At 38.6% G+C, this 24,717-nt stretch overlaps 1 protein-coding gene across 2 annotated transcripts in view; it reads left to right on the forward strand.

The window, feature by feature from the left end:
- Positions 1–19,703, forward strand: part of SLC25A17 (solute carrier family 25 member 17) — a 42,373-nt gene extending 22,670 nt beyond the window's left edge. For both annotated transcript variants that reach the window (XM_044226667.1, XM_044226668.1), the window contains exons 3-9: positions 2,658–2,724; positions 4,077–4,228; positions 12,631–12,747; positions 14,079–14,224; positions 14,313–14,408; positions 16,229–16,311; positions 18,331–19,703. In XM_044226667.1, the coding sequence (XP_044082602.1) occupies positions 2,658–2,724; positions 4,077–4,228; positions 12,631–12,747; positions 14,079–14,224; positions 14,313–14,408; positions 16,229–16,311; positions 18,331–18,478 (809 nt within the window). In that variant the 3' untranslated portion in view covers positions 18,479–19,703. The remainder of the gene's footprint in view (positions 1–2,657; positions 2,725–4,076; positions 4,229–12,630; positions 12,748–14,078; positions 14,225–14,312; positions 14,409–16,228; positions 16,312–18,330) is intronic.
- The last annotated feature ends 5,014 nt before the right edge of the window (positions 19,704–24,717 follow it).

Below are 24,717 nucleotides of genomic sequence, written 5' to 3' on the forward strand. Positions count from 1 at the left end.
GGAGGGGCAGAGAGAGAGGGAAAAGCAGACTCCCCACTGATCAGAGAGCCTGATATGGGGCCTATCCCAGCTTGGATCATGACCTGAGCCCAAGGCAGACACTAAACCGACTGAGCCACTCAGGAACCCTGATTTCTTTTTTTTTTTTTAAAGTAATCTCTGTATACAACATTGGGCTCAAATTTACAATCCCAAGATCAAGAGTTGCATGCTCTACCAAGTAAGCCAGCTGGGTGCCTGCACAATATGACATTTTTAAGGCACAATGTACAGAGTTTTTGCTGGGGGTAGATCTTCTCAAAAGAGAGCAAAGAATAGAGACAGTGGAGCCAAACACCCATTGTCACTGCTAAGTTGGACATGTAGACCTAGACCTAGTTTGCCTCTTTTGCGTTATAGGACTAGGCAACTATAATTCGTGCTTGCTTATTCCCTAGTATTTTTCAACTTGAAGTTATAAACCTGTGCTAGAACTTATGTGAAGAGATAAGAATAAGATTAGCTTTGAATAAACTAATTCAATGTTTGTAATTTAATGTAATTTAATGTTAAAACCCTTCATGGCTATTATTATCAGTCAATTTTAGAGTTTTGTGATAGGTTTTTTCATATGACTCAAAATATATAAAATGATGTGCACTACAGTGGAAAATCCCACTCTGATCTGCCCGTTTTCCCGTTTTCCCTTCTCTGCAGATAATGTCTTTATTAGTTAAATGTCTTTATTAATGAAATTCTTGCAGAATTTCATTACGGAATAACAAGCAAATAAGAATATAGAAGATTTCTCCCATCCTTCCACAAAAAAAAGCATATTTGTCACATTGTTCTGTACTGTACATTTTTTATTTAACAGCATATTTTGGATGCTTTCCAAATCAGTGCTTTGGGAGCTTCTTCGTCCTTCTAGCTGTAGCATGATTTCATAGTGTAAATGCTCCAGAACCTGTTTCCCCTTCCCCTATTGTAGATTCTTGGATCTTTTCTTCTGTCTCTCTCTCTCCCTTTTTAAGATTTTATTTATTTAGAGGCGCCTGGGTGGTTCAGTGGGTTAAAGTGTCTGCCTTCGGCTCAGGTGATGATCCCAGGGTCCTGGGATCGAGCCCCGAGTTGGGCTCTCTGCTCAGTGGGCAACCTGTTTCCCTACCCCACCGCCTGCCTCTCTACCTACTTGTGATCTCTGTCTGTCAAATAAATAAATAAAATCTTTTTTTTTTAATTTTTTAAATTTTAAAAAATTTTTTTAAAAGATTTTTTAAGAAATATTTTATTTATTTATTTGAGAAAGGGACAGAGAGTGTGATCAGGGGGAGGAGCAGAGGGAGAGGGACAAGCAGACTCCATGCGGAATGTGGAGCCCCATGTGGGGCCTGATCCTACCACCCCAAGATCACAGCACGGGCTGAAACCAAGACCTGGATGCCCAACTGACTGAGCCACCCAGGTACCCCTCTTCTCTTTTGTAGAGTTGTTTCTGTAAGTTCTATGGGATAAATTCCCAGAAGTGAGATTGCTGGATCAAAGGGTAAGCCTGTTTGTAATTTTGATAGCTATGGCCAGATTGCCTTCTGTAGGAGTTTCCTTTCACCATCCCACAAACCGTATAGGTATAAATTTTAATTCTATTAAAATTAAAATTAAAATTAGAATTAAAATCTAATAGAAATTGTTCTATTTCCACATTTTTATGTTTTCAAAATGTTCTCCAAGTGTGGGTAGGAATTGTGAAGTTAATTGAGGTTTTGTGATTTTTCAGTGAGAATGCCAAGAAAAGCAGAGCTCTCATCCTTTTTTTAGTTTTAAGTAAGTTCTGCGCCCAAGGTGGGGCTCAAACTTATGACCCTGATATCAAGAGTCACATGTTCTACCAACTGAGCCAGCCAGGCACCCCAGTTCTCATCCTTCTGAGACCTTTATTTTTTAGAAAGAGAACAAATATTTTAGAAATAGAACAACAACAACAAAAAATAGAACAAAAGCCTAAAACTTTGAAAACCTGAGGTGTTTTTTTTTAAGATTTTATTTATTTATTTGAGAGAGAGACAGTGAGAGAGAACATGAGAAGCAAGAAGGTCAGAGAGAGAAGCAGACTCCCCGTAGAGCCAGGAGCCCGATGCGGGACTCGATCCTGGGGACTCCAGGATTGTGACCTGAGCTGAAGGCAGTTGTCTAACCAACTGAGCCACCCAGGAGCCCGAAAACCTGAGTTTTAATCGTGGTTCTGCTGCCAGCTACATGTGTCCTTCACAACTTTTGTGTCTGGCCTCTCCTAACAGGGAGATGGTAATTAGTTTCCTCTTTATGTTATAAGATGTTAAGATAAAAATGGGAATATGTAACTCTGAAAAAAAACCCCTCAAAACAAGAAAGCCTTATAAAATACAAGATTCCTGTTACACTTTTGCTTTGGGAATTAGGCATTGAATTAAAATGCTTTGTGGTTCATGAATAACAGATGAGACCCAAGGAAACCACAGTTGGGAATTTAGCAATAGGAACAAGGAGGATTGGTGAGTTCTGAGGCAAGTTAGGGAGCTCAAATAATAGGGTGGGAGATTGCTCAGGTGAGGTAAATGGCATTTCAGCGAAACTTGTCGATGCTGAAGATAATAATTCTCAAAGGATTTAGTTAAAATGTATATTCTTTTATCTTATAGTTGATGAGAAAAGAAAGTCCAAAACTACACACATGGTGCTCCTAGAGATCATTAAGGAAGAAGGCCTGTGAGTACTACTTTGCCCATCTTTGCTAGACAAAGCAGCCCATTAGGAGATTGCTGGGCTCCTAGCACACCTGTCCTCAACTCTCTTTCCATTCTTGTAGCCTTACAGTAGTTGTGAATCTGTAATTGCCTGACTTGTAAGTACATAATTGTTTTCATCTCCTTAAAGTTTTGTAGTCGGACATTTTGATTCTTGATCATAGAGTCTTCCATGAAACCAATTCTTTGTTTTATGTTTTAGTGTTTTTTTTACAGTGAGCCGAAGAAGTTGTTGTTTAGTTCATTCCTATCAGATGCCTTCAGATTATGTACTTTTTTTTTTTAACTTTTTATTTGGAAATAATTTCAAGTTCACAAAAAGTTACAAAACTAAAAATACTACAGAGAATATCAATATATGCTTTACCCAGAGCCACCTACTATATTAACACTTTTTCCCATTTATTTTCCCGGTTGCGCTTATATTTTCTCCCTGCTTTCTCTCTCCCTTCCCTTCTGTCTTTATTACACACACACACCATACATCAAAGCCTTTTACCCCTATGATGTTGACATTTTTAAAGAATATAGCCCCCTTCTTTTAAATAAAATGTTTCTCATTTTAAGTTTGCCTCACGTTTCTTTATGATTAGACTGAGGGCTCTGCATTCTTGACCAGAGTCATGCATAGGTGATATTGTGTCCTTAGGCTATCACATCTGGAATCACATATTGTCCACCTGCCCTCATTGGTTAATTATGATTTCTCAGATTCACGTTAACCACTGAATAATTTAAATTTTCCTCTCTTGCATCTATCAGTGGTCTATGAAGACAAACTTTATTTAGTATTAGTATAGACCCAGAAATTCCTGGTTTTTTGGTGGTTTACAATTGATTACCATACTGTATTATGTTGGTGTTGAAACTGTCCTGAGTGGGACCCCCATCAGCCTGGTTCCTGTGCCCTAATAACATGCTCCCATCACTTTTTTTTTTTTTACACTTATTATGTCTGTATTTACTTCATTTTTAAATGTTGTTACCTTGTAATAAAATGTGAATGGTGCCATATTAACTAATAGCCATGCAGAAATTATCTCTAATTTTATACAGTAATTTATGAAAGGGGAGGAAACGAGTAAAATCAGTCATTGAAAGTGTGTTGTTGCTTTGGTATCATTAATGGTAGAAAAGATTTCTTGGTTTGGGCTTCTTTCAGAATGTGAGATATATGTACAGTTTGGAGTATGTTGTAGTGTAGGAATGAACTTGGAGAATATCTGAATCATGATCACCCTTTTCTAGAACTTTGCCCCTTTCCACTAGCTTTTGTCCAGCATCTTTACATTGCTTATTGTGTTTTTCCTCTAGCCTGGCACCATATCGAGGGTGGTTTCCAGTTATCTCCAGTCTCTGCTGCTCCAATTTTGTCTATTTCTACACTTTTAATAGTCTCAAAGCAGTCTGGGTCAAAGGTCAACGTTCTACTACTGGAAAAGATCTAGTAGTTGGATTTGTTGCAGGTAACAAAGTTTTCTGAATATAAAGTTTCTTGTATTTTAATGTTTATCTTGTGGTTCATATATTCTCTAAGAAGTTGTTTTAGCACAAAGTAATGCTAAAAAGAATATAATTAATTTTCTGACTTGGCTCTATGTGTATGTGTGTGTTTGGTAAAAACATACAACATATAATTTACTATTTTAATGATTTTTAAGTGTATACTTCAATAGTAAGTTTATTTACATTATTGTGAAACAAATCTCCAGAACATTTTCATCTTATAAATGTGAAACTCTATAACCATTAGACAACAACTCCCATTTACCCCCTTCTCCAGCCCCATTCTTTCTGTTTCTATAAATCTGACTACTGTAGATGTCTTATGTAACTGGAATTATACAGCATTTGTCTTTTTGGAACTAGCTCATTTCATTCAGCATGTCTTCAAGGTTCATTCATGTTGTAGGATGTAGCAGGATTTCTATTTTTTTTTAAGACTAAATAATATTTTCTTGTATGTATATAATAAATAATATTTACTTATATGTATATACCATTTTTACTTATATGTATATACCATCTAATGATGGGCATTTAGGTTGTTTCTAACTCTTGGATACTTTGAAGAGTTGCTATTATGAACATGGGCTGTGCAGATATATCTCTTTAGGTCCCTGCTTTCAGTTCTTTTGGATATATACCTAGAACTGAGATTGCAGGATCATATGTTAGGGGTTTTTTGTGTGTGTTTTTTGCTTTTTGTTCGTTTTTGTTTTTGTTTTTTTTCTCATAAGGAACTACCATACTCTTTTCCATAGCAGTTATGGCAGGGGTTTTTAATTCTCCACATCCTTACCAGCTCTTGTTACTTCCTGGGTGTTTTTGCTTTAATAGTAGCCATCCCGGTGATAGTGTGAGGTGATATTTCACTGTGGTTTGATTTGCATTTCTCTGATGAGTAGTGATGTTGAGCATCTTTTCATATGCTTATTGGCCACTTGTATATCATCTTTGGAGAAATGTCTGTTCAAGTCCTTTGCCTTTAAATTAGTTATTTGATATTTTGTCATTGAGCTGTAGGTATTTTTTATATATTCTGGATATTAGCCCCTTATGAGATATATGATTTCCAGGTATGTTCTCCCATTCTCCATTGCCTTTTACTCTGTTGGTTATGTCCTTTGGTGCTTAAAAATTTTAAGTTTGGTGTTTGTGCCATTTGTCTATTTTTGCTTTTCTGCCTGTGCTTTTGGTGTCACATCCAAAAAGTCATTGCTGTGTCTAATGACATGAAAACATTTTCTGCTCTGTTTTCTTCTAGGAGTTTTATACTTTTAGGTCTTATGTTTGGGTCCTTAATCCATTTAGAATAATTTAAAAAATTTTTCCATTTAGAATAAATTTTTATATGTGGTGTAAGATACAGATCCAACTTCATTCTTTTTTTGCGTAGGTATCCAGTTTTCCTAGTACCATTTGATGATATTTTCCTTTCCCCATTGAGTGGTCCTGACACCCTTGTGGAAGATCGTTGACCATAGACACAAAAAGGTTTATTTCTGAGCTAGCCTGGCTTGTTTTTGTCTTTTAATCCAGAGAACATTGTTTTATCCATGTTTAGCAGCGTCCCAGAACTTATGGAGCTTAAAGTCTCTCTCTTTTTGAAGATTTTATTTATTTATTTACAGAGAGAGAACACGCAAGTGGGGGTTGGGAGGGGTGAGGGAGAGAGAGAATCCCAAGCTGACTCCATGCTAAGTGGGGAACCTGATAGGAGGGCTCAATCTCACGACCCTGAGATTATGGCCGGAGCCAAAATCAAGAGTCACACGCTTAACCAACTGAGCTATGCAGGCACCCCGAGTCTCTTTAAAAAAAAAAAAAAGATTACAATAATTTTTTTAAAAGATTTTATTAATTATTAGAGAGCACAAGCAGAGGAGTGGCAAAAGGAGCGAGAGAAGTGGGCTTCCCGCTGAGTAGGGAGCCCTATGTGGGGCTCAGTCTCAGGCCTCCGGGATCATGACCTGAGCTGAAGGTAGAGAGTTAACCAGCTGAGCCACCCAGGCACCCCTAAATTAATTGATTTAACTGTTATACTTTTAGTATTCTGTTTTGTGGAATCAATTTTTGGTATATTCTTTGAAAAATTAGTACTTTGGGAGCCGTATATTTGAATAATGTAAATGTCCATTTGAAATTTAAATGATTTAATTGAAAAAGAGTTACCAGGCCAAGAGTACTCATGCCCTACAAGTTGCCATTGATGTTTTTTGGCTTGGTCTCTGAGGTTTTCTTCTGCTTAATACTCTCATTTTGGTTTTAAGCTGATTAAGATCTAATTAACTTTCACCTGTACCAAGCTTTTTTTTAATTGAGATATAATTGACATATAACATTATATTAGTTTCAGGTGTACAACATAAGGATTTAGTATTTGTATATATTGCAAAATGATAGTTAACATCCATCACCACACAATTAAATTTTTTTTCCTTGTGGTGAGAACTTTTTCTTAAGATTTTATTTTTAAGTAATCTCTACACCCAATGTGGGTCTTGAACCCACAACCCTGGAGATCAAGAGTCACATGCTCCACCAACTGAACCAGCCAGGCGCCCCTGTGGTGAGAACTTTGAAGATCTACTCTCTTAGCAACTTTCAAATACACAATAATCACTATGCTATTCATAGTGACTTATTTGATTTGATTTTTGATTTGATATTATTTGATATTAATGACTTGTTTATTTTATAATAAAAGTGTGTCCCTTTTGACCACCCACCAAGCCAACTTTTTCATAGAGTATAACACACAGGATTTCATTCTCTGAAGAAATGAATAAAGATTTGTAAGTAAATAACTCAGGATAGAAATCCAGGAGTCATCATAGCATAGTGCTCTCTTACCCTCCACAATCGTTTGATCATCAAGGACCATCAGTCTCAGGGATGCCTGGCTGGCTCAGTCAGTAGAGCATGTGACAGCTGGTCTCCCGGTTGAGTGTTTGAGTCCTTTCTTGGGCATAGAGATTACTTTAAAAAAAAGGAACCATCATCAGTCTGTCTCCTAAGTATCTCTAGAATCTATTTCTTCTTTTCCATATCCATAGCCATTTCTATTGTTGCTTCTGAAGTCTTCCTTAACTTACCTACTTCGCATAATTCTGCCCAGCTTCCTTTCTGGAAGAATAGAATAACTTTTCTTTTCTTTCTTTTTTTTTTTTTAATTAACATATAATGTAATATTTGCCCCAGGGGAACAGGTCTGTGAATCGTCAGGCTTACACACTTCACAGCACTCACCATAGTACATACCCTCCCTAATGTCCATAACCCAGCCACCCTCTCCATACTCCCCTCCCCCCGGCAACCTTCAGTTTGTTTTGTGAGATTAAGAGTCTTTTATGGTTTGTCTCCCCCTGGATCCCATCTTGGTTCATTTTTTCCTTCCGTACCCCCCAAGTCCCCCACTGTGCCTCTCAAATTCCTCCTATCAGGGAGATCATATGATAATTGTCTTAGAATAACCTTTCTAACAGTATCATAACTCAAAGAATTCAAGCTTGAGATTTGTTCACCTGGCAAAAAAATCAGAATAAATCCAAGGTTATCCTGTACAGAAGGAACCTTCTTTTTTACATAATTGCAACAAATGGCACTCTAGTATTATCTTGAATACCTGAGACCAAGTATTTATAATATTTTGATTTTAATACATTTTAGATTACTGTAGTTTTATGTATTGACATTTAAAAGGTTATGACTCACTATCAAGTACTAACTCAGTAACTTTCCATGAAACTACTAATTCATGAAATATATGATGAAATCTTTTTTTATTTAATTTATTGAATTTTTATTAACACATAATGTATTATTTGTTTCAGGGGTACAGGTCTATGATTCATCAGTCTTACACAACACATACCCTCCCTATTGTCCATCACCCAGCTATCCCTCCAGCAACCCTCAGTACAATATCCTTTTTAATTGTTCAAAGCTGTTTATTTGCTGGCATCTGACATCCCGTTCTCCACCAGGTGCACAACACAATTGTTATTCTCTCACTGTGCTTTGCTTGTTTCCTTTCTAACTCTTACACATCTATAATCATAGCAGATTCCCCCATATCTAACACAGCTACACTGGTATATTAAGGCAGTTAGTTTTTAAAAGTCAGTTGACCTAGGGATTATCTTTTTTTTTAGTATATGTTCTGCCGATGCGAGCATGACGTAGGGATTATCATAAATAGACTACTTACATTGTATTTTATTTTAACTTAAGAAGTATAAATACATATTTTTTCATTTTTTAAAAATACATGGCCAAGGCATATTGGTTCACTGCTGGGAGTTTTGTGCCTTTTCTTGTACATACCACATACCTACAAAATTTTGCCTACCATAACAGATTCAAGTGACATAAGCAAGTTTGAGAAAAGCATATCATTCTCATTCACTTACATTCTGAAGTGTTTTCTTGAGTATGTAAAAGAAAGGTGCAGTGGGTCCATGTCAGTGGTGAGCCTCATCTGTTATATGTCTTATCAGAGAGATGGTGGGGGACTGCTATTCTGAAACCCAGATCTGATGTTATCCCCAGCTTCAGACCTTTTGATGTCTGCCACTTACATATAAGATAAAATCATGGTACCCACAGAATAAAAGGCCCCCACTGTATACAGGATAAATGCCCAACATGCAGTCTGCTGTGATACTGCTTTCTTCCAGCTTGATCTTTACTGTTCCCATCCTCTCTTGGAAAACTGTGACTCCTTGAGTATACCAAGACATTTAATGACCCTGTCCTTGTATAGCTTCTGTTGTCTGTCTGATACACAGTAAGGCCCCACCAGCTGCCCCAAACAAAGGATTGTCCAGCCCACAATCAAAATGTTGGCTGTTACCGTCAGTGAGAGACCCTTGGTCAATTGTATGTTATAGTCCTTTATAATTCTGAGATTCTCTGATTATAGGTTCTCTCTTTTTCTGAAAGTAAGGAATTCTTTGAAAAATGCTTTTGTGAGTTTTAAATTTCTCCTCATAACATGTTTTCATATCTTAATACCTATGCATTCTTTGAATTAGAACCACTTTTTCTTTTCTTGCTGTGAGCCTTGTCATGTATTAAAATCACTGTTGAAATGAGTTTCATTGTCTCCAAGGAGAACTAGGAACAGTATAATTGTTATTCAAGTTCTGTTTGAAATTTAGGAATTTATTAGTTATTGTACTTTCATAGGGAAAAAAGCTCATCTAGCTTGATACCTTGGGGAGGGATTTGGGAACAGAATCTCACAGAAAATTTAAATGAAGAAGATACTTGCCATTTTTGTGAAATTGGGATTTTTACCAATAACTGTTTTTGAATGCCAGTGATGTTATTGTTGACAGTTCATATTCCTTTCCTGCCCTCCAGTCTTAAATCCGGTGAGGCAGGTTTGTTTCTATTGTGTATCAAGTTGCATTCCTTCATAGGGAGCCAAGTGGTTAGATTTATGACCTTGATCTGCCCTTGTCTAGTATCAGTGGCCATTGCACTAATTTCCCATAAGTGCATATATGATTAGCATACTTCTTTTTTTGTTTTGTCTCCTTAACAGACTCACTGCTAATAAAACTATTTTGTTTTCAAGATTTTAGAAGTAAAGAGCTGTTTAAATTATTCCTTGAATCAGTGCATAATTTCAGTGCATGTGTTCAGTTACTGTTCATCTCTTAATTTTGCTTCTGTTTCTTATAAATGATTTTTACAAAGAAAAACAAAAATGGAATCACTTGAATTGGAAGAAAAACAATTTTTTTTTTTAAGATTTTATTTATTTGACAGAGTGTGACACAGTGAGAGAGGGAACACAAGCAGGGGGAGTGGGAGAGGGAGAAGCAGGCTTCCCGCAGAGCAGGGAGCCTGATGCGGGGCTCGAACCCAGGGCCCCGGAATCATGACCTGAGCCGAAGGTAGCAGTTTAACAACTGAACCACCCAGGTGCCATGAAAAACAATTTCTTGCATTAAGTAGTAAAATGTTAGTATTCCCATCTTAGAATGAAGTAACAGCCGCAGTATAGAACTGAAAGAACTTTCTACTTGGGCTAATAAATAAGCAGACAACTTTCTTTATTCTTTAGTCATATCCATCGTGTGTTTGTAAAGTTGGAATCCCTCATCATGACTGTAGCTTGTTTTTCTTACATGGAATGCTGTCTTTTGCTTCATTATGTAGTTTCCAAGTTTTTCGTAAGGTTTTGGATCCTCAAATATTTGAGTATCTTTTCCCAGAACTCGTGAAATTATAGTGGTTAAAAAATATCTCTCCGTCTATTTTGACTTAGAAGATGAATACAGTACTTAAACTTCTCAGATGAAAAGCTTCAAAATACGAATGTTCTCACAAGCACTTAGTATTATTTTCTTCTGTAAATGATACAGTGCATTTTTGTATTTGAGATTGTCCTTAGAATCCTCTGAGTCTTTCAGCTCAAAACAAAGATATATATGAAAGCAAAATTTTGAATTATAGTTAAATCTTAAATCCAGGCTGCATTGCCTAAAGTGTTCTGTGGGTATTTACCTCTTGAGTAGAGCATGAAAGGAATTTTGATTTCTAAAGAGTTTGTTTAATAGACAACATGTTTCATTTGTTTAAAAAGGATTTTATTTATTTATTTGACAGAGAGAGATCACAAGCAGGCAGAGAGGCAGGCAGAGAGAGAGAGGAGGAAGCAGGCTCCCTGCTGAGCAGAGAGCCCGATGCGGGACTCGATCCCAGGACCCTGAGATCATGACCTGAGCCTAAGGCAGCGGCTTAACCCACTGAGCCACCCAGGCGTGTGTGCACTTTGCCTGTCTCCGTTAGCTACAGAAGTCTGTGACCTCTGTTTCTGAGCTCTCCTGTCTTCATCTGAAAAAAAAAAAAAAATGCAATCGTTTGCTTAGTAGCACTGTCTCTTCTGATTTTTCTTGCTCTTGATTTTTCTGTCAATGATGTGTGCGTTGCATTCAATAGGAACACATCATAAAGTCTGAGCAAGTGGGCGTGGGTTGATATCCTTCTCTCTTGACCTCTTGAGCACTGGCACTTTTTTAAAAAAATGACACTAGCAGGAATCTCTAGGTAAGGCTTTTTCGGATTATGATGAATGCCTTAAGTGACAATGCATGAATATAGTGAGTCATAACTAAAGATGACTCTTTGATGTGTTATGTGATTTTAAAAATACAATAAATACAGCTCATAAAATTTTTTTATACTCTCTTTTAAGAAAAGAGTTCTCATAATGCTCTTAAGAAAGAGGTAACATTATCTTACTTTAGCAGCTATATACCACAGATGAAAAAATAGGATTTTAATCTCTTGGCTGTTTCATCAAGCTTATCTTTGGTTGGACTTGTGTTTTTTGAATGGTGTGTTTTGAGATTTCGTAAACCAAAACATTCTTCCTCCTGTTGTGTTTAAATGACGTTTAGTAAAAGAAGATTTCTCTTCCTTAGGATTATGCCTCTTGGTTCTTCAAAGCCTGGCTAGAGCTGGATAGCTTGATGTGTGGTTGTTTGCTGAGTTTGTTCATTGGTTCATTTGTTCAATATTTATTTAACAAATATTTATAGAGTATATACTATGTGTCAGGCATTTTGTTACAACTCTATCTGGTATTTTTTTTAATCATTCCAGGCCTGATGAGGAATATTTTAATATCTCAAGATGGTGTTAACTTGGGATCATGTGTTTTCAGAACAGAAGCACCTGGCTCATTGTATTGTTCCACTCTGAGGCAACATTGGGGGGCCAACATCCCCATCCTTAAGCTTGTAAGGATCATGATGCTTGCGAAGCTATTTCAGATGTTTTGTGATGGTTCATAACCACTGCTTGCTGCCTGCCTATCCTAATCCCCTAAGTGATGAGGAGCTCTTCTGTGAGCCTCTAGTCCCTGGTGAAGCTCTTTCAAGTGACCACTTTCACCCACCTGTCACCCATTGTACCAAACCCACACTCACTTAAAACCATGTAAGCTACTTACGTGAGAGTTGCACATTCCATGTTTTATTAGATATTGTCATGGACTTAGTATGTGATCAGTAGGCCTTATTAAAACTGTTATTTTTTAAAAGATACTTAGAACTAGATCAAAATTGCTACTTTGGATGCTATATAAGTTGACAAAAAGATCATTTCCTTTCATAGAAATGTGGAAAGGTACTGCTGCCAGCCATTTTACTCTCGCAAGGCTTTTGAATTGCTTCTAACAGTAGTGGCTTGTGTTCTACCCTGTCACAGAGAGACACCTTACCTCAGGTCTCCCAGTAGGTCACTGGCAGAAGTATAAATGAAACATTGGTACGTAGCTTTAACATAAGACAGAACAGCTTACAAGGTTACATGTTGCTTTCCCTTTGTCTTCTCTTTCTTTTTAAAGGAGTTGTGAATGTGTTGCTGACAACCCCGCTCTGGGTGGTAAACACCAGACTGAAACTACAAGGGGCAAAATTTAGGAATGAAGACATTGTACCAACCAACTACAAAGGTATTATTGGTAAGTGTTTGGTGGGTGAGTTCCTATTTAAGGAGTTTCTTTTCTCTCTGTGTCTGGAATTTATTGCCACAATAATGCTGCATATCAGAGGGCCTCAAATCTCCACATCTAACAGTAAACATTTGTTTAGCTCATGTGTCTGTGGATTGACAAAGATTTGACTCATCTAGGCTGGGATCAGCCTACACATATTCTTCTCTTGGTAATGGCAAAAGCACAAGAGGACACACCCAGTTGTAAAACCCCCTGTTTGCCTCTCGTTTGCTAACATCCTCTTGTTAGCAGAGGCCAAACCCAACGTCAGGAGGTAGAGAAGTATGCTGTTTGTAGAGTGTTGGTGGGAGGGGGGTCAAGATTTCTAAAGAATAATCTACACTGTTCCTTTTTGCTATATTTTTAAAAAGATATTATTTATTTATGACAGAGAGAGGTAGCAAGAGATAGAATACAACCATGCGGGAGCTGGAGAGGGAGAAACAGGCTCCTTACTGAGCAGAGAGCCCGATATATGGGGCTCGATCCTGGCTGCTGGGATCATGACCTAAGCTGAAGGCAGATGTTTAGTGACTGAGCTACCCAGGTGCCCCTACACTGTTCCTTTTAATGTTGTCTTTGGATAAAGTTATCATTAATATCTCATGACTTTTAGCGTAATAATACCACATTACCTGGTTCTCCTTTCCCATGTGTCCATCTTTGTAATGAGAATAGTGGTTTTCTTAGAAGCCATATCCTAAATAATGGATCCTAAGGTACTATCTGTTGTTGTCCTGGGCTTTGCTGTGAAACACATGGGCTATAAGTTCACAATTCTCTGTAAGACAAGAGTTCTCAGTCATGGTGGTGGTGATTACTTAAGAAAACCTGATGGTCTAATGCCAGACTGTCAGGAAGAATTGCCTGTAATTTAAGTTGGTCTCTCGGTAATGTGACTGTCAGTGTCTGATGATTATCAAGAAGTTACCTGATGGGGGCACCTGGGTGGCTCAGTGGGTTAAATCCTCTGCCTTCGGCTCAGGTCATGATCTCAGGGTCCTGGGATCGAGCCCCGCATCGGGCTCTCTGCTTGGCAGGGAGCCTGCTTCTCTTCCTCTCTCTCGGCCTGCCTCTCTGCCTACTTTTGATCTGTCTGTCAAATAAATAAGTAAAATCTTTAAAAAAAAAAAAAAAGAAGAAGAAGTTACCTGATGAACATGCCCCTAGACTGTCACTGCATGAAGGAAGTTTTAATAGAACTGTTATGATTTGTGTTTTGGATACATTTGAACAAAATTCACATTGTGTTCTCCAGTTAGGGAATTGTAGTCAAAAGTCCTTGATTTCTTGCTTAGATGCTTTTCACCAGATCATTCGAGATGAAGGAATCTTGGCGTTATGGAATGGCACATTTCCTTCCTTGCTGTTGGTCTTCAATCCTGCCATCCAGTTCATGTTCTATGAAGGTTTAAAACGGCAGCTTCTAAAGAAACGAGTAAAGGTAATCCCTGATTTTGAGAGCAACAGATAATAATCTCTGACACTCTATTATTTGGATTGATGTGGTTTGCTCTCTTTTTGCTTTCCAGCTTTCTTCTTTGGATGTGTTCATCATTGGTGCAATATCCAAGGCAATTGCTACTACAGTCACCTATCCCATGCAGACGGTACAGTCCATTCTGAGGGTGAGTGCTGGCAGTCTTCCTGCATTTAGTCAGACAACATTTGGAAGTACATGGTTTCTCTGTTGAAAGCAATGTTAATAAAGCAATAAAGTAGTCAGTCGGTAGGCTATACCATTTTTCCATTTGTTTGGTCATCAGTTGGTTTCCTATTCGGTTTGGAACAAAGTTTACATTTGTAATTTCTTAGGTAACATAGTATCTCAGAAAACTCAAATGTGAGAGGAGGTTCTTTAATGACTTTAGGAATGTATAAGCTTGTTTCTTTCTCATTTAAGTTGACTTGCTTAGGTTAACCCTACAAAATCAGAAGTTGATTTGTTCATTTTATTCAGGAGGAATTGGTTTAGTTTTCCTGAAGTACTTTGAAATTTCTGGGTTTTTTTTTTCATTCAGTTATTTACTCATCAAAATATTTATTAAACACCCACTCTGTGTGAGGAGCTGGGTATACATGGTAAGTAAATATCGTAATCCCTGTCCTCATGGAGGTAACAGAGGAAAGAATGATAGATAAATAAGCAAAATAAATAGGTAATTATAAGTTGAGAAAAGAGCTATCGTGAAGGTGAACTGTGTTCTGTAATTTGGTAGAGAGAGGAATGGTGTGGATCTTCCTAGACAGCGTGATTAAGGATTGGGCTCCTCTATAAAAATCAAGACTTAAAGGAAAATAAGGACCCAGTTGTCAAAGAGCATTCTAGGTAGAGGGAACATGATATGCTAAGAGCTTGGTGATGACTGAGAACTGAACAGAGGCCACTCTGGCTGGAGAGTGGCTCAGGATGAGATTGGAAAAGAAGCAGGGAAGGCTATAGGTGAGGATTTTAGATTTTATTCTCATCTGAGTGGGAAGGTTTTGAAGAGCTTTAAACTAGGGAGCAATGTGATCTGATTTACAATTCGAGAAGATTCTTGTAGCTGTTGTGTGGTGAATTGGTCCTAGAGCTAAGAGATAAGGGTAGGGGGGGCGATCAGGAAAGAACGCCATTTCCGTAATACAGGTGAGAGGTAGTAGCAGTGGAGAGGAGAGATAAGACGTGGACAGATTCATGATCTATTTTGGAGAAAAAATTCAAAGTATTTATTGATAGATAAAATGGCGGTAATGGTGAAAATATCTCAGTTCAAAAAATTTATTACCTTCTGTTGAAAGTGTTTCTACTGATGTGCTTTTTTAAATTGGTATTTAATATAAGGGAATTCGGTAGCATCTAAATAAATGTATTTTGATACTTTTATAATGTAAGCATATAACTTGACGAGCTTAGGCTGCAGTGGTTCTAATTGATTAGTGTTTATCAGAACTTTCTAAAGGACTGGAGGGTAGGGACAAGGAGAGAATCTGAATCAGACTCTATGCTGAGCACAGAGCCTGAGACGGGGCTTGATCCCATGACCTGAGCCAAAACCAAAAGTCGAATGCCCAATCGACTGAGCCACCCAGGTGCCCTGAAAAATATTTATTTTCACTTATTTCACCAAAAAAGAGAAAATTCATGAAATCTACATAATTGGATATTTTTATTTTTTATTATTATTTTTTAAAGATTTTATTTATTTATTTGACACAGAGAGAGAGAGAGAGAGAGAAAACACATGCACGGGGAGTGGGAGAGGGAGAAGCAGGCTCTGTGACAAGCAGGGATTCCCAATGCGGGGCTCCATCCCAGGACCCTGGGATCATGACCTGAGCTGAAGGCAGTTGCTTAACAACTAAGCCACCCAGGCGCCCCTCGGATGTTTTTATTACTGTATACTATAAGACATTACTCCAACATAATTTCCTCCGCAGAAATTCATCTGTTTTTCTTCTTCCCCAGTTTGGACGTCACAGACTAAACCCAGAAAACAGAACACTGGGGAGTCTTCGGAATGTTCTTTACCTTCTTCACCAACGAGTAAAGTGAGCTTTTTTTTTAAGATTTTATTTATTTATTTGACAGAGACAGCAAGAGAGGGAACACAAGCAGAAGTGGGAGAGAAAGAAACAAGCTTCCTGTTCAGCAGGGAGCCCGATGTGGGGCTCAATGTGGGGCTCGATCCCAGGACCCTGGGATCATGACCTGAGCCTAAGGCAGAAGCTTAACAACTGAGCCGCCCAGGTGTGCCATAAAGTGAGCTTTGTAGCACACTTTGAAGCTTCACATTCTGTCCCTTCAGCAGCCATCTCTGCCAGGGAGTAGCCGGATCTGCTTAACTTGCACTACTGCCTTGGCGGTGGCAGCCTAGAAACCTCTCCTTGTGTGCTGTGCTCAGACATTTCTCATTTTAGGGCAGCATTTGGGGAAGTTACGGAAAAACTTCAGGTCTTTGTGACTTAGAAATGTACAGAACTCCTTTAGAGAAGGAAGCCTCCTAGTGTAGAGACTGTTCTGCAATAGTAGTGCTGCTGTCAGTGGCATATCCTGTGAGCTCTCTCGTGGATAGAAATAAACAGATATTAGAGAGTAGTAGTCATAGAAAGGGGGGTTAGGAAGAGTAACAATAATTATTGTAATGATGACAGCAGTGCTGTTGATGGTAAGAGTAGCTAACATTTTTGAGTGTTTGTAGTAGACCCTGAGCTCATGCTTCAAATGGGTAATTTCACTTGATCCTGACAGTGGCCCTATTTAGAGATTCACACTTTTTTACAGATTTCATTTAGAGAATCTCAGGGGTGTTAAGTAAGTCAGGGGCTTCCTTTGAAGCAAAAGCTGCTATAACTTTATTACTGTCCCTGGATGTTGCAAGTAAATAAATTTATTATAAAACAGAATATTCTTGGGATAAAAGAAAAAATCAAAGATGAAGAACTGGCATAAAGTTAAAACTAAATGCTCACCATACCAAGTATGGGCAAGAATGTGGAGCAACCAGAACTTTGTGTGCTGCTGGTGGGAAAATAAAATGGTCCAATCATTTTGGAAAGTTTGGTATTTTCTTCAGAAGTTAAACATCCAGCTATCATAGGACCTAGCCTTTCCTCTCAAGTTATATACCCAAGAGAAATGAAATATGTCTGTGCAAAAACTTGTACACAGATGTTAATAGCAGTTTTATTTTTAAGAGTCAAAACCTGGAAACAATACAAATGTCCTGTCACTGGGTGAGTAGACACACAAGTGACTATCTGTCTACATAACGCATAAGAAAGGACTTACTAATACATAGAACAGCATGGATGGATTTCAAAATAATTGTGCCAAGTGAGAGAGGTCAGACAAAAAAAAATTCATACCATATGATTCCACTTATATAGAATTTAGAAAATGCAAATATAGTATTCCTCCCCTCACCCAGTGTCCCTTCCCATGGTTTCAGGGATCCACTGTCAACCACAGTCTGAAAGCCCATGATCTTTCTTCTGACTTAACGTCAGAAGGTCAGTAGGACCTAACCACGTCCCAATATCTGCCTTGTTCACCTCACTGCATCTCAGTTCATCCAAACTAGAGAGGGAAGACCACATTCCCATAACTTTTTTTTTTAAGAATTTATTTATTTATTTGACAGAGATCACAAGTAGGCAGAGAAGCAGACAGAGAGAGGAGGAAGCAGACTCCATGCTGCTCAGAGAGCCCTATGGTGGAGCTCGATCGCAGGACCCTGGGATCATGACCTGAGCCGAAGGCAGAGGCTTTAACCCACTGAGCCACCAAGGCGCCCCTCCCATAACTTTTATGACAGTGTATTGTTATTCCATTATTAGCTATTGTTGTTAGTCTCTTCTTGTGCCTAATTTATAAGTTAGACTTTGGATAGTTCTGTTATGTATAGGTAAAAAAATAGTGGGTTCAGTACTAACCGCAGTTTCAGGCATACGATCGGAACATATTCCCCTGGGAATAAGTGTTGGCTATGAGAGCCTGCTTCTTTGATGCAGGAGTTGACTTTCCTGACTAAAACCTGTTATTTTTTCTTCAAACCTCTTTTCTTTCAGGCGTTTTGGAATCATGGGACTCTACAAGGGCCTTGAAGCCAAACTGCTGCAGACAGTCCTCACTGCCGCTCTCATGTTCCTGGTTTATGAGAAACTGACGGCTACTACCTTCACAGTTATGGGCCTGAAGAGTGCCCACAAGCACTGAGACACCTCACACTGCGAAGTGCAGAAAGATGCTCCAGATGGGGGGTTCCTTCTGTGTGAAGGGAAGTGATTCTCTTTTTACTCTTGCTGTGTAGACCATGAATTTTACCGCCATTGGCTGGAGAAGCATCGCAGGGTAAACATGGGATATAGCCAGCTGGACCTGTCCACAACCTAATTTTTATGATGGCTGGTTGAATTGTGTGGGGGAGGTTAGTCTAATGGTCATACCAAAAAAATCAAAAAGAAAATTACCAAAAACCTGAAAATGAAAGTTTGTGGGTGTTTATTGTTTTTCTTAAGGCGAATGGACTGTTGCTCTCATGTGTAATCTTTTCCAGTTAAAATCTTTCCGAAATTTACCAGCTGTTCTTTTCCTCTGAACTCTCCCCTCAGATTCTAGGGACACATTTAATATCATATAATTCTCCTTATATACTTTTGTATGTTTTAATCTTGGTATTTTCCTCACTAAAAATACTGTGATTATGCCCCAGGCATGATTATTTTTGTTGAGTTTTCCTCCTGCTTAAGGAAAGGCATCTTCTTTACTACATGAGCTATTTATTTTGTGGGAGAAATGAAAATGACTAATCCCAAGTGATTCTCTTATATACTATTTGTGAACATCACTTATTCATTAGTATTTGACATAATTAAAAATATTTATTTTTAATCACCCCTTGCATTACCAAACGCTTGAAGTTTTTAATGTTCATCCATAGAAGTCCCATCAAGTCAAGCCCCAATAATAAGCTGTCAACACAAAAGACATTTTAAAAAGTTGCTCTTTGTTCAGGTACCATATTGGGTTTACAGCCAGCTCGTAAAAATCATAGAAAAGGGAGAAGGACCAGGTACCTTGTTTAGGCTCTCCCTTTACAGAGTCCTGGTGGAGACCCTCTCTTTCAAATAAACATCTGATTGAGGTTATTTCTATTGGGAAACATTTCTTACTGTCCTACTACTCAAAGTGTATGCATCAAGCAGCAGCACTGACATCACCTGGGAGCATGCTGGGTACGCGGTCCCAGACCTTCTGAATCATTGTCTGCAGTTTAACAAGATCCCCGGGTGATTCACACTCACATTAAAGTTTGAGAGACCTTAGAGCCCCTGACTCAACAGAAGCTGTGATTGGTTTCAATGATAGAAACCAAGACAAAGATTTTTCTCAAAGGAAAGTTGGACTAATGGATCAAATAAACAGCCTCTGAGAAAACCGAGTGCCCCACGTCAACCTTTATTTTCGCCTCATAGCACGTGTGAAGGTGGTTGGACTTTTATTGTGCAGCTAGGGGTGAATTTAGGCCTCTCAAGCCACCCAAGAAGCAAACTCTGGTCATTTGAGAATAGCTCTTTGAGTTCCTGTAACTTAATTCTTGTCCCTATAACAAAATGGCAGGTTTTTCATTTATAAATCTAATTCGGTTGGAGTCATAGAAAGGAACAATAAAGTCTATGGACTGCAGTATTTAGTTCAATATTGAGAGTGGAAATTTCTTTCTCTTCTTTCCTCTCTGGTCCCTGTGGTAATTTCAGAATATGTGATTATCAAGCTCCTAATAATTAGAAGATGTTTGTGTTGTTCTAGAAAGCAAGAATTAGGAGGGGCTCCTAATCTGGGAGCTAGGCTGAACACTCATCCCCTATTGAAGACAGAGAATTGGCCCCAGTACTACTTTTTATTTTACTATAAGGTTTCTGTGTGTCTGTGGCAAGGGTTGGGTGGGAAGCACAAAACTTACTTTTTTTTTTTTTTTAAAGATTTTATTTATTTATTTGACAGACAGAGATCACAAGTAGGCAGAGAGGCAGGCAGAGAGAGAGAGAGAGGAGGAAGCAGTCTCCCTGCTGAGCAGAGAGCCCGATGCGGGACTCGATCCCGGGACCCCGAGATCATGACCTGAGCCGAAGGCAGCGGCTTAACCCACTGAGCCACCCAGGCGCCCCAAAACGTACTTTTTTATACAGGAGAAGAATGATCATAAAAGTGCAGTGTGTGTGCTTTTGGTTGTTTTAATTAGGCAGTTCACTTTAGAAATTGAGTTTTGAGCTCAGGTTGGTATGTTAGAATAATTTCCAAGTCAAATTATATAGTTAAATGAGATGTTTATGATGTGAAAATCTGTTTGATGCTTTCTTCTGATTTTATGAGCAAACAATTTAATACTGAGGTTTTATGCTCCCTGTGGAAGCTTACAGACTCACTAGTTGAAACTAGGTAATGACTCACCCAGTTTTGGAAAACCTTTGATTAATAATAAGTTATTTGAGAAACTGAGGAGCTGAAGTGTATACTGCAGAAATGGAAATTTTTGTTTTTGATTCTTCATCCAGCTTCTCTAGAATGAGGATGAGTGCCTTTGGGGTTTTATTAGTGTTACTGCAGTAGAAAATTTAATTTCTGTAAGTATTTAATCTGTGTTTTGAAGTGGACACTGATGTTTCCACCCTCATCTGTTTTACAATTAAGTTTGAAATGCAGAAGTAGGATTGATGGTAAGAACATAAGCAGTGGGAGCTAGAATCGGGGGTTTTATTCCCAGCTCGACCACCGGCTGACCAGCACATTACGTCATCTTATGCTTCAGCTTTCTGATGAGTGAAGATAATACTCAGTACCCACTTGAGAGGATGTTTAAGAGATAATGATGTCAGCTAAATCCCTTTGTGATCTCCAGAGAGGGAAAATTTGAGTGAAACTTTGACCATGTCTAGGTTTATGTAGCAGTTTCTCTTCTTAAAGCTTCAGCACTTTCTCATCTTAAAACTCCCATGTCTCTGTGAAGGACAAGGAACAGTGTACCATTTAAGGTACAAGGAAGTTGAGACAGAACTATCAAATGACTTGCCTGGTTGGAACCAGGACAAGAGTTGAGTTTCCTGCAGTCAAGTGTAAGGATGGAAAGAATGGGTTCTGGAACCAGACCCAGGTTCAACTCTGGCCCCACACCTTACCAGCTGTGAGAACAAAGCATTTACTGAACTTGTATAAAACTCAGTTTCCTCAGCTGTGAAATGGAAGTCTTGATAAACTACCAGTGATTGTGAGGATTAAAAAGATGATATACATAAATTGCTTAGCACAGTGCCTGCCACGTGAGAAGATCTAGATAAATGTTAGCAATGACTTTTATCATAACATGATTATTACTGTCGAGGGGGCTAGTGGTTTGAATAGATCACACCAGTGAGTGGAAAGCACCCTGGGTTTTGAGCCAGACCTGGGTTCACATTTTCATTCTATTGCTTAAGAGCATCCTAGCCACAGACAAGCTTGCTCACCTTTCTGAATCTGTGTCTTCATCTGTCCAATGGAAATGATTACCTCACAAGGCCATAATATATGTACAGATATCTATATAAAGATATATATATCTTTAATCCTAAGAACCGCCTTGCAAGGTAATCCTTTCTTTTGGACAGATGGAGAGATATATATGTGCATCTGGCACATGACATGAAGTATATATGTGCTTAATGCTGTTTTTTATATTGAGCCATAGATAACATTGTATTGGTTTGGGGTGTACAACATAACGATTCTATATATGTGTATATTGCAAAACAACCACCACAATAAGTCTAGTTAACATCTGTCACCAAAACATCCATCAGATAAATGCTGTTTGAACCAAGAAACTCAGCTAGGTTTTACTTTGGGGCAGCCTTTCTTCTTTCCATTTGTTTGAATTGTGACTATTTCTTTTCTGGGAGCCTTATTGGTATGTCTCCTCAAAAGAGAAGTCAAAACCATTAATTTCATGTTTTGTTCAATATACAGATTAAGCCCCCCAAATATTGATCCGTTAAACAGTAAAATACAAACTGGTTCAACAGCAGAAGGTCACTGGCTGAGTTAGTGTCTCATCTTGGCTCTCTGGAAAAGCTAAGAGAAGAGTCCCTTCATGGAGCCCAACATCACACATCTTAAGTAGAGCCCTCCCTCTGGGCGGGTGAATTACTTACCTGGCAATGTTGAATGTCAGCAGGATACCAAATACATACAAAGGCTCAATTATAGGATATTTACATATGCACTTAATGTAACTGTGACTTGCAGGGTTTTTACCACCATAGGTGTGAAGGGGCCTTGGGTTCACGTTGTTTATGGGGCATACGGGTAGCCACTGAAAAGTATGTTCAGTGGGACATAATGGACAGGAAATTAAGTTTTCCACGGACTGGGACAAGAGAAGGAAAGAAAGAAAGTTACTATTTAAAGACAGAAAGCGAGGGGCTTCTGGGTGGCTCAGTCAGTTAAGCGTCTGCCTTCAGCTTAGGTCATGATCCAGCAGTCCCAGGACCAAGGCCTCTGTCAGGCTCCCTGCCCCAAAATGGGTGACAGGCACACAGACTGGGCCTCAAACTGAAGAGCCCAGCCAATGAGGTCCAGTCTGTGATAAGGTAAAAAGGGAAAGAAAACCTGGTTTGGAACTAATCGTGAGAATGGGTAAGGGAACCTCCATGCATTTAGTGCCTATAAAATGCCAGGCACAAAGGATTTACATACATCTTGATAACCTTGTAGTAATTCTAAATAGATGAAGTTCATTCCTGTTCACAGATAAGTTATTTAATGTTTAATGAGTAACTTACCTGGGTCACACACCTAGTGAACGGAGTTCAAGATTTAAAATCTAAGCTGACTCCTGAAATGTATGCACTGCCACACCACATTCCTCAGATGTCCTTAAAAGGAAGGCTTCTAAGCCAATATGTGGCTGGTTCTAGGTACTCTTTTACAACATATAGGGGCATATAAGTGAAGATGTGTAATTCTTTCTGTAATGAACTGTCTGCACCCCAATATGACACCACAAGGTTCAAGGGAAGCCTGTGATCTCTGTGTCCAAGGGTGGTTCCTTGGATCTATGCTATTTCTTGTCTTAGTATCTTTGTTTAATGCTCTGTGTTGTATCAGGAATTTTCCCTACTATTCCTGGTGAATCCCTACCCAGATGAGGCATCAGCTCTCCCTAGAAGCCTTTCTGGAACTCCTTTCTACTTTCTCCCCCACCCCTGAAAAACGTTTGCACTCCTATAATTTTTACATGTGTCTTGTCACTGCACCTACTACATTGGATTTTGAATTGCAGTAGTCCATCTGTATCACTGTCTTCCCCTAGATAGAAGTTCTTTCAGGACAGGAAATGATCTTTCAAGTAGCAGAGTATCTCACTCATGGTAGGCACTCAGTGGTTGCTGACTTCCTCTAATCAAATTGATCTGTTAATTTAGAGTTTACATGTGTTTAGGGGTCTTGATCTTGGGGTCATGAGTTTGACCCCACGTTGGGTGTAGTTCACTTAAAAAATAAAAATACAAAAATAAAAAGTATACATGTTTCTTGCACTCTGGTGTTTTCTTGGTTGTTGGTTTTCAGTTTTTTAGATTTCTTTTCCTTTATTCTTTCTTTGCTTTATTTGGAGTCATCAAAATTCTCTACCTTGTGGTATCACCAAATTCTTTTGTATGTACTTCATCCTTTTTTTGCCTTAGTTTCTATAGAACCCATTGGCAGAGTAGATGGCCAGCCAAGTAGATGGCCAGTCAAGATTCCCGATGCAGAAACTTTTATTAAATTGCAGATTCCTATTCTAGGAATAACATTTAATCCATTTATTCAAGAAATATTACCTATCATATCTAAGCACTATGCCAATCACTGGTATTATCCAGTCTCTCCCTTCATATAGCTCATTGTGCAATATGGGAGACAAACCAAAACGCAGCTTGGAATCCTACCACTGTTGAGTTCTGATGAGAAATGTAAGTGTTCAGGAGTTGCTTTAGGAGGATGGAGAGGCTGGGGCTGACTCAGTCTTCATCTGTGTGATCAGAAGGCAACCTATGAATTAGCAACATACCAAGAAGTGGATAAAGGACCTTCTTGACAGAAGAAATAAATAGCATTTGCAAAGTAGAAACAGGATGATGCTTTGTACCTTGTACATTGAATTAGATCCAGACACTTCTCAACCTAGATCTCCGAGTTGAACACATGTTGGAACTGGGGAAGGGTAAAGTATCCTCAGGTCACTGAGAGCCTGCAGCAAGGGAAAAGAGGTGTTCATGGCCCCCAGTTCTTGATAGTTTTGACTACAGTTACACTTGGATCTAAAGAAAGAAGATACATTCCTATACTCTATGAGTTTAAAATCTAATTTTATACATACTTTGAAAATGATACACAACACGAACCATTTAGTTCCACCTCTATGAAGATAGGCCAGG

This window comes from Neovison vison, chromosome 12, assembly GCF_020171115.1.
Source record: "Neovison vison isolate M4711 chromosome 12, ASM_NN_V1, whole genome shotgun sequence".
Classification (NCBI taxonomy): domain Eukaryota; kingdom Metazoa; phylum Chordata; class Mammalia; order Carnivora; family Mustelidae; genus Neogale; species Neogale vison.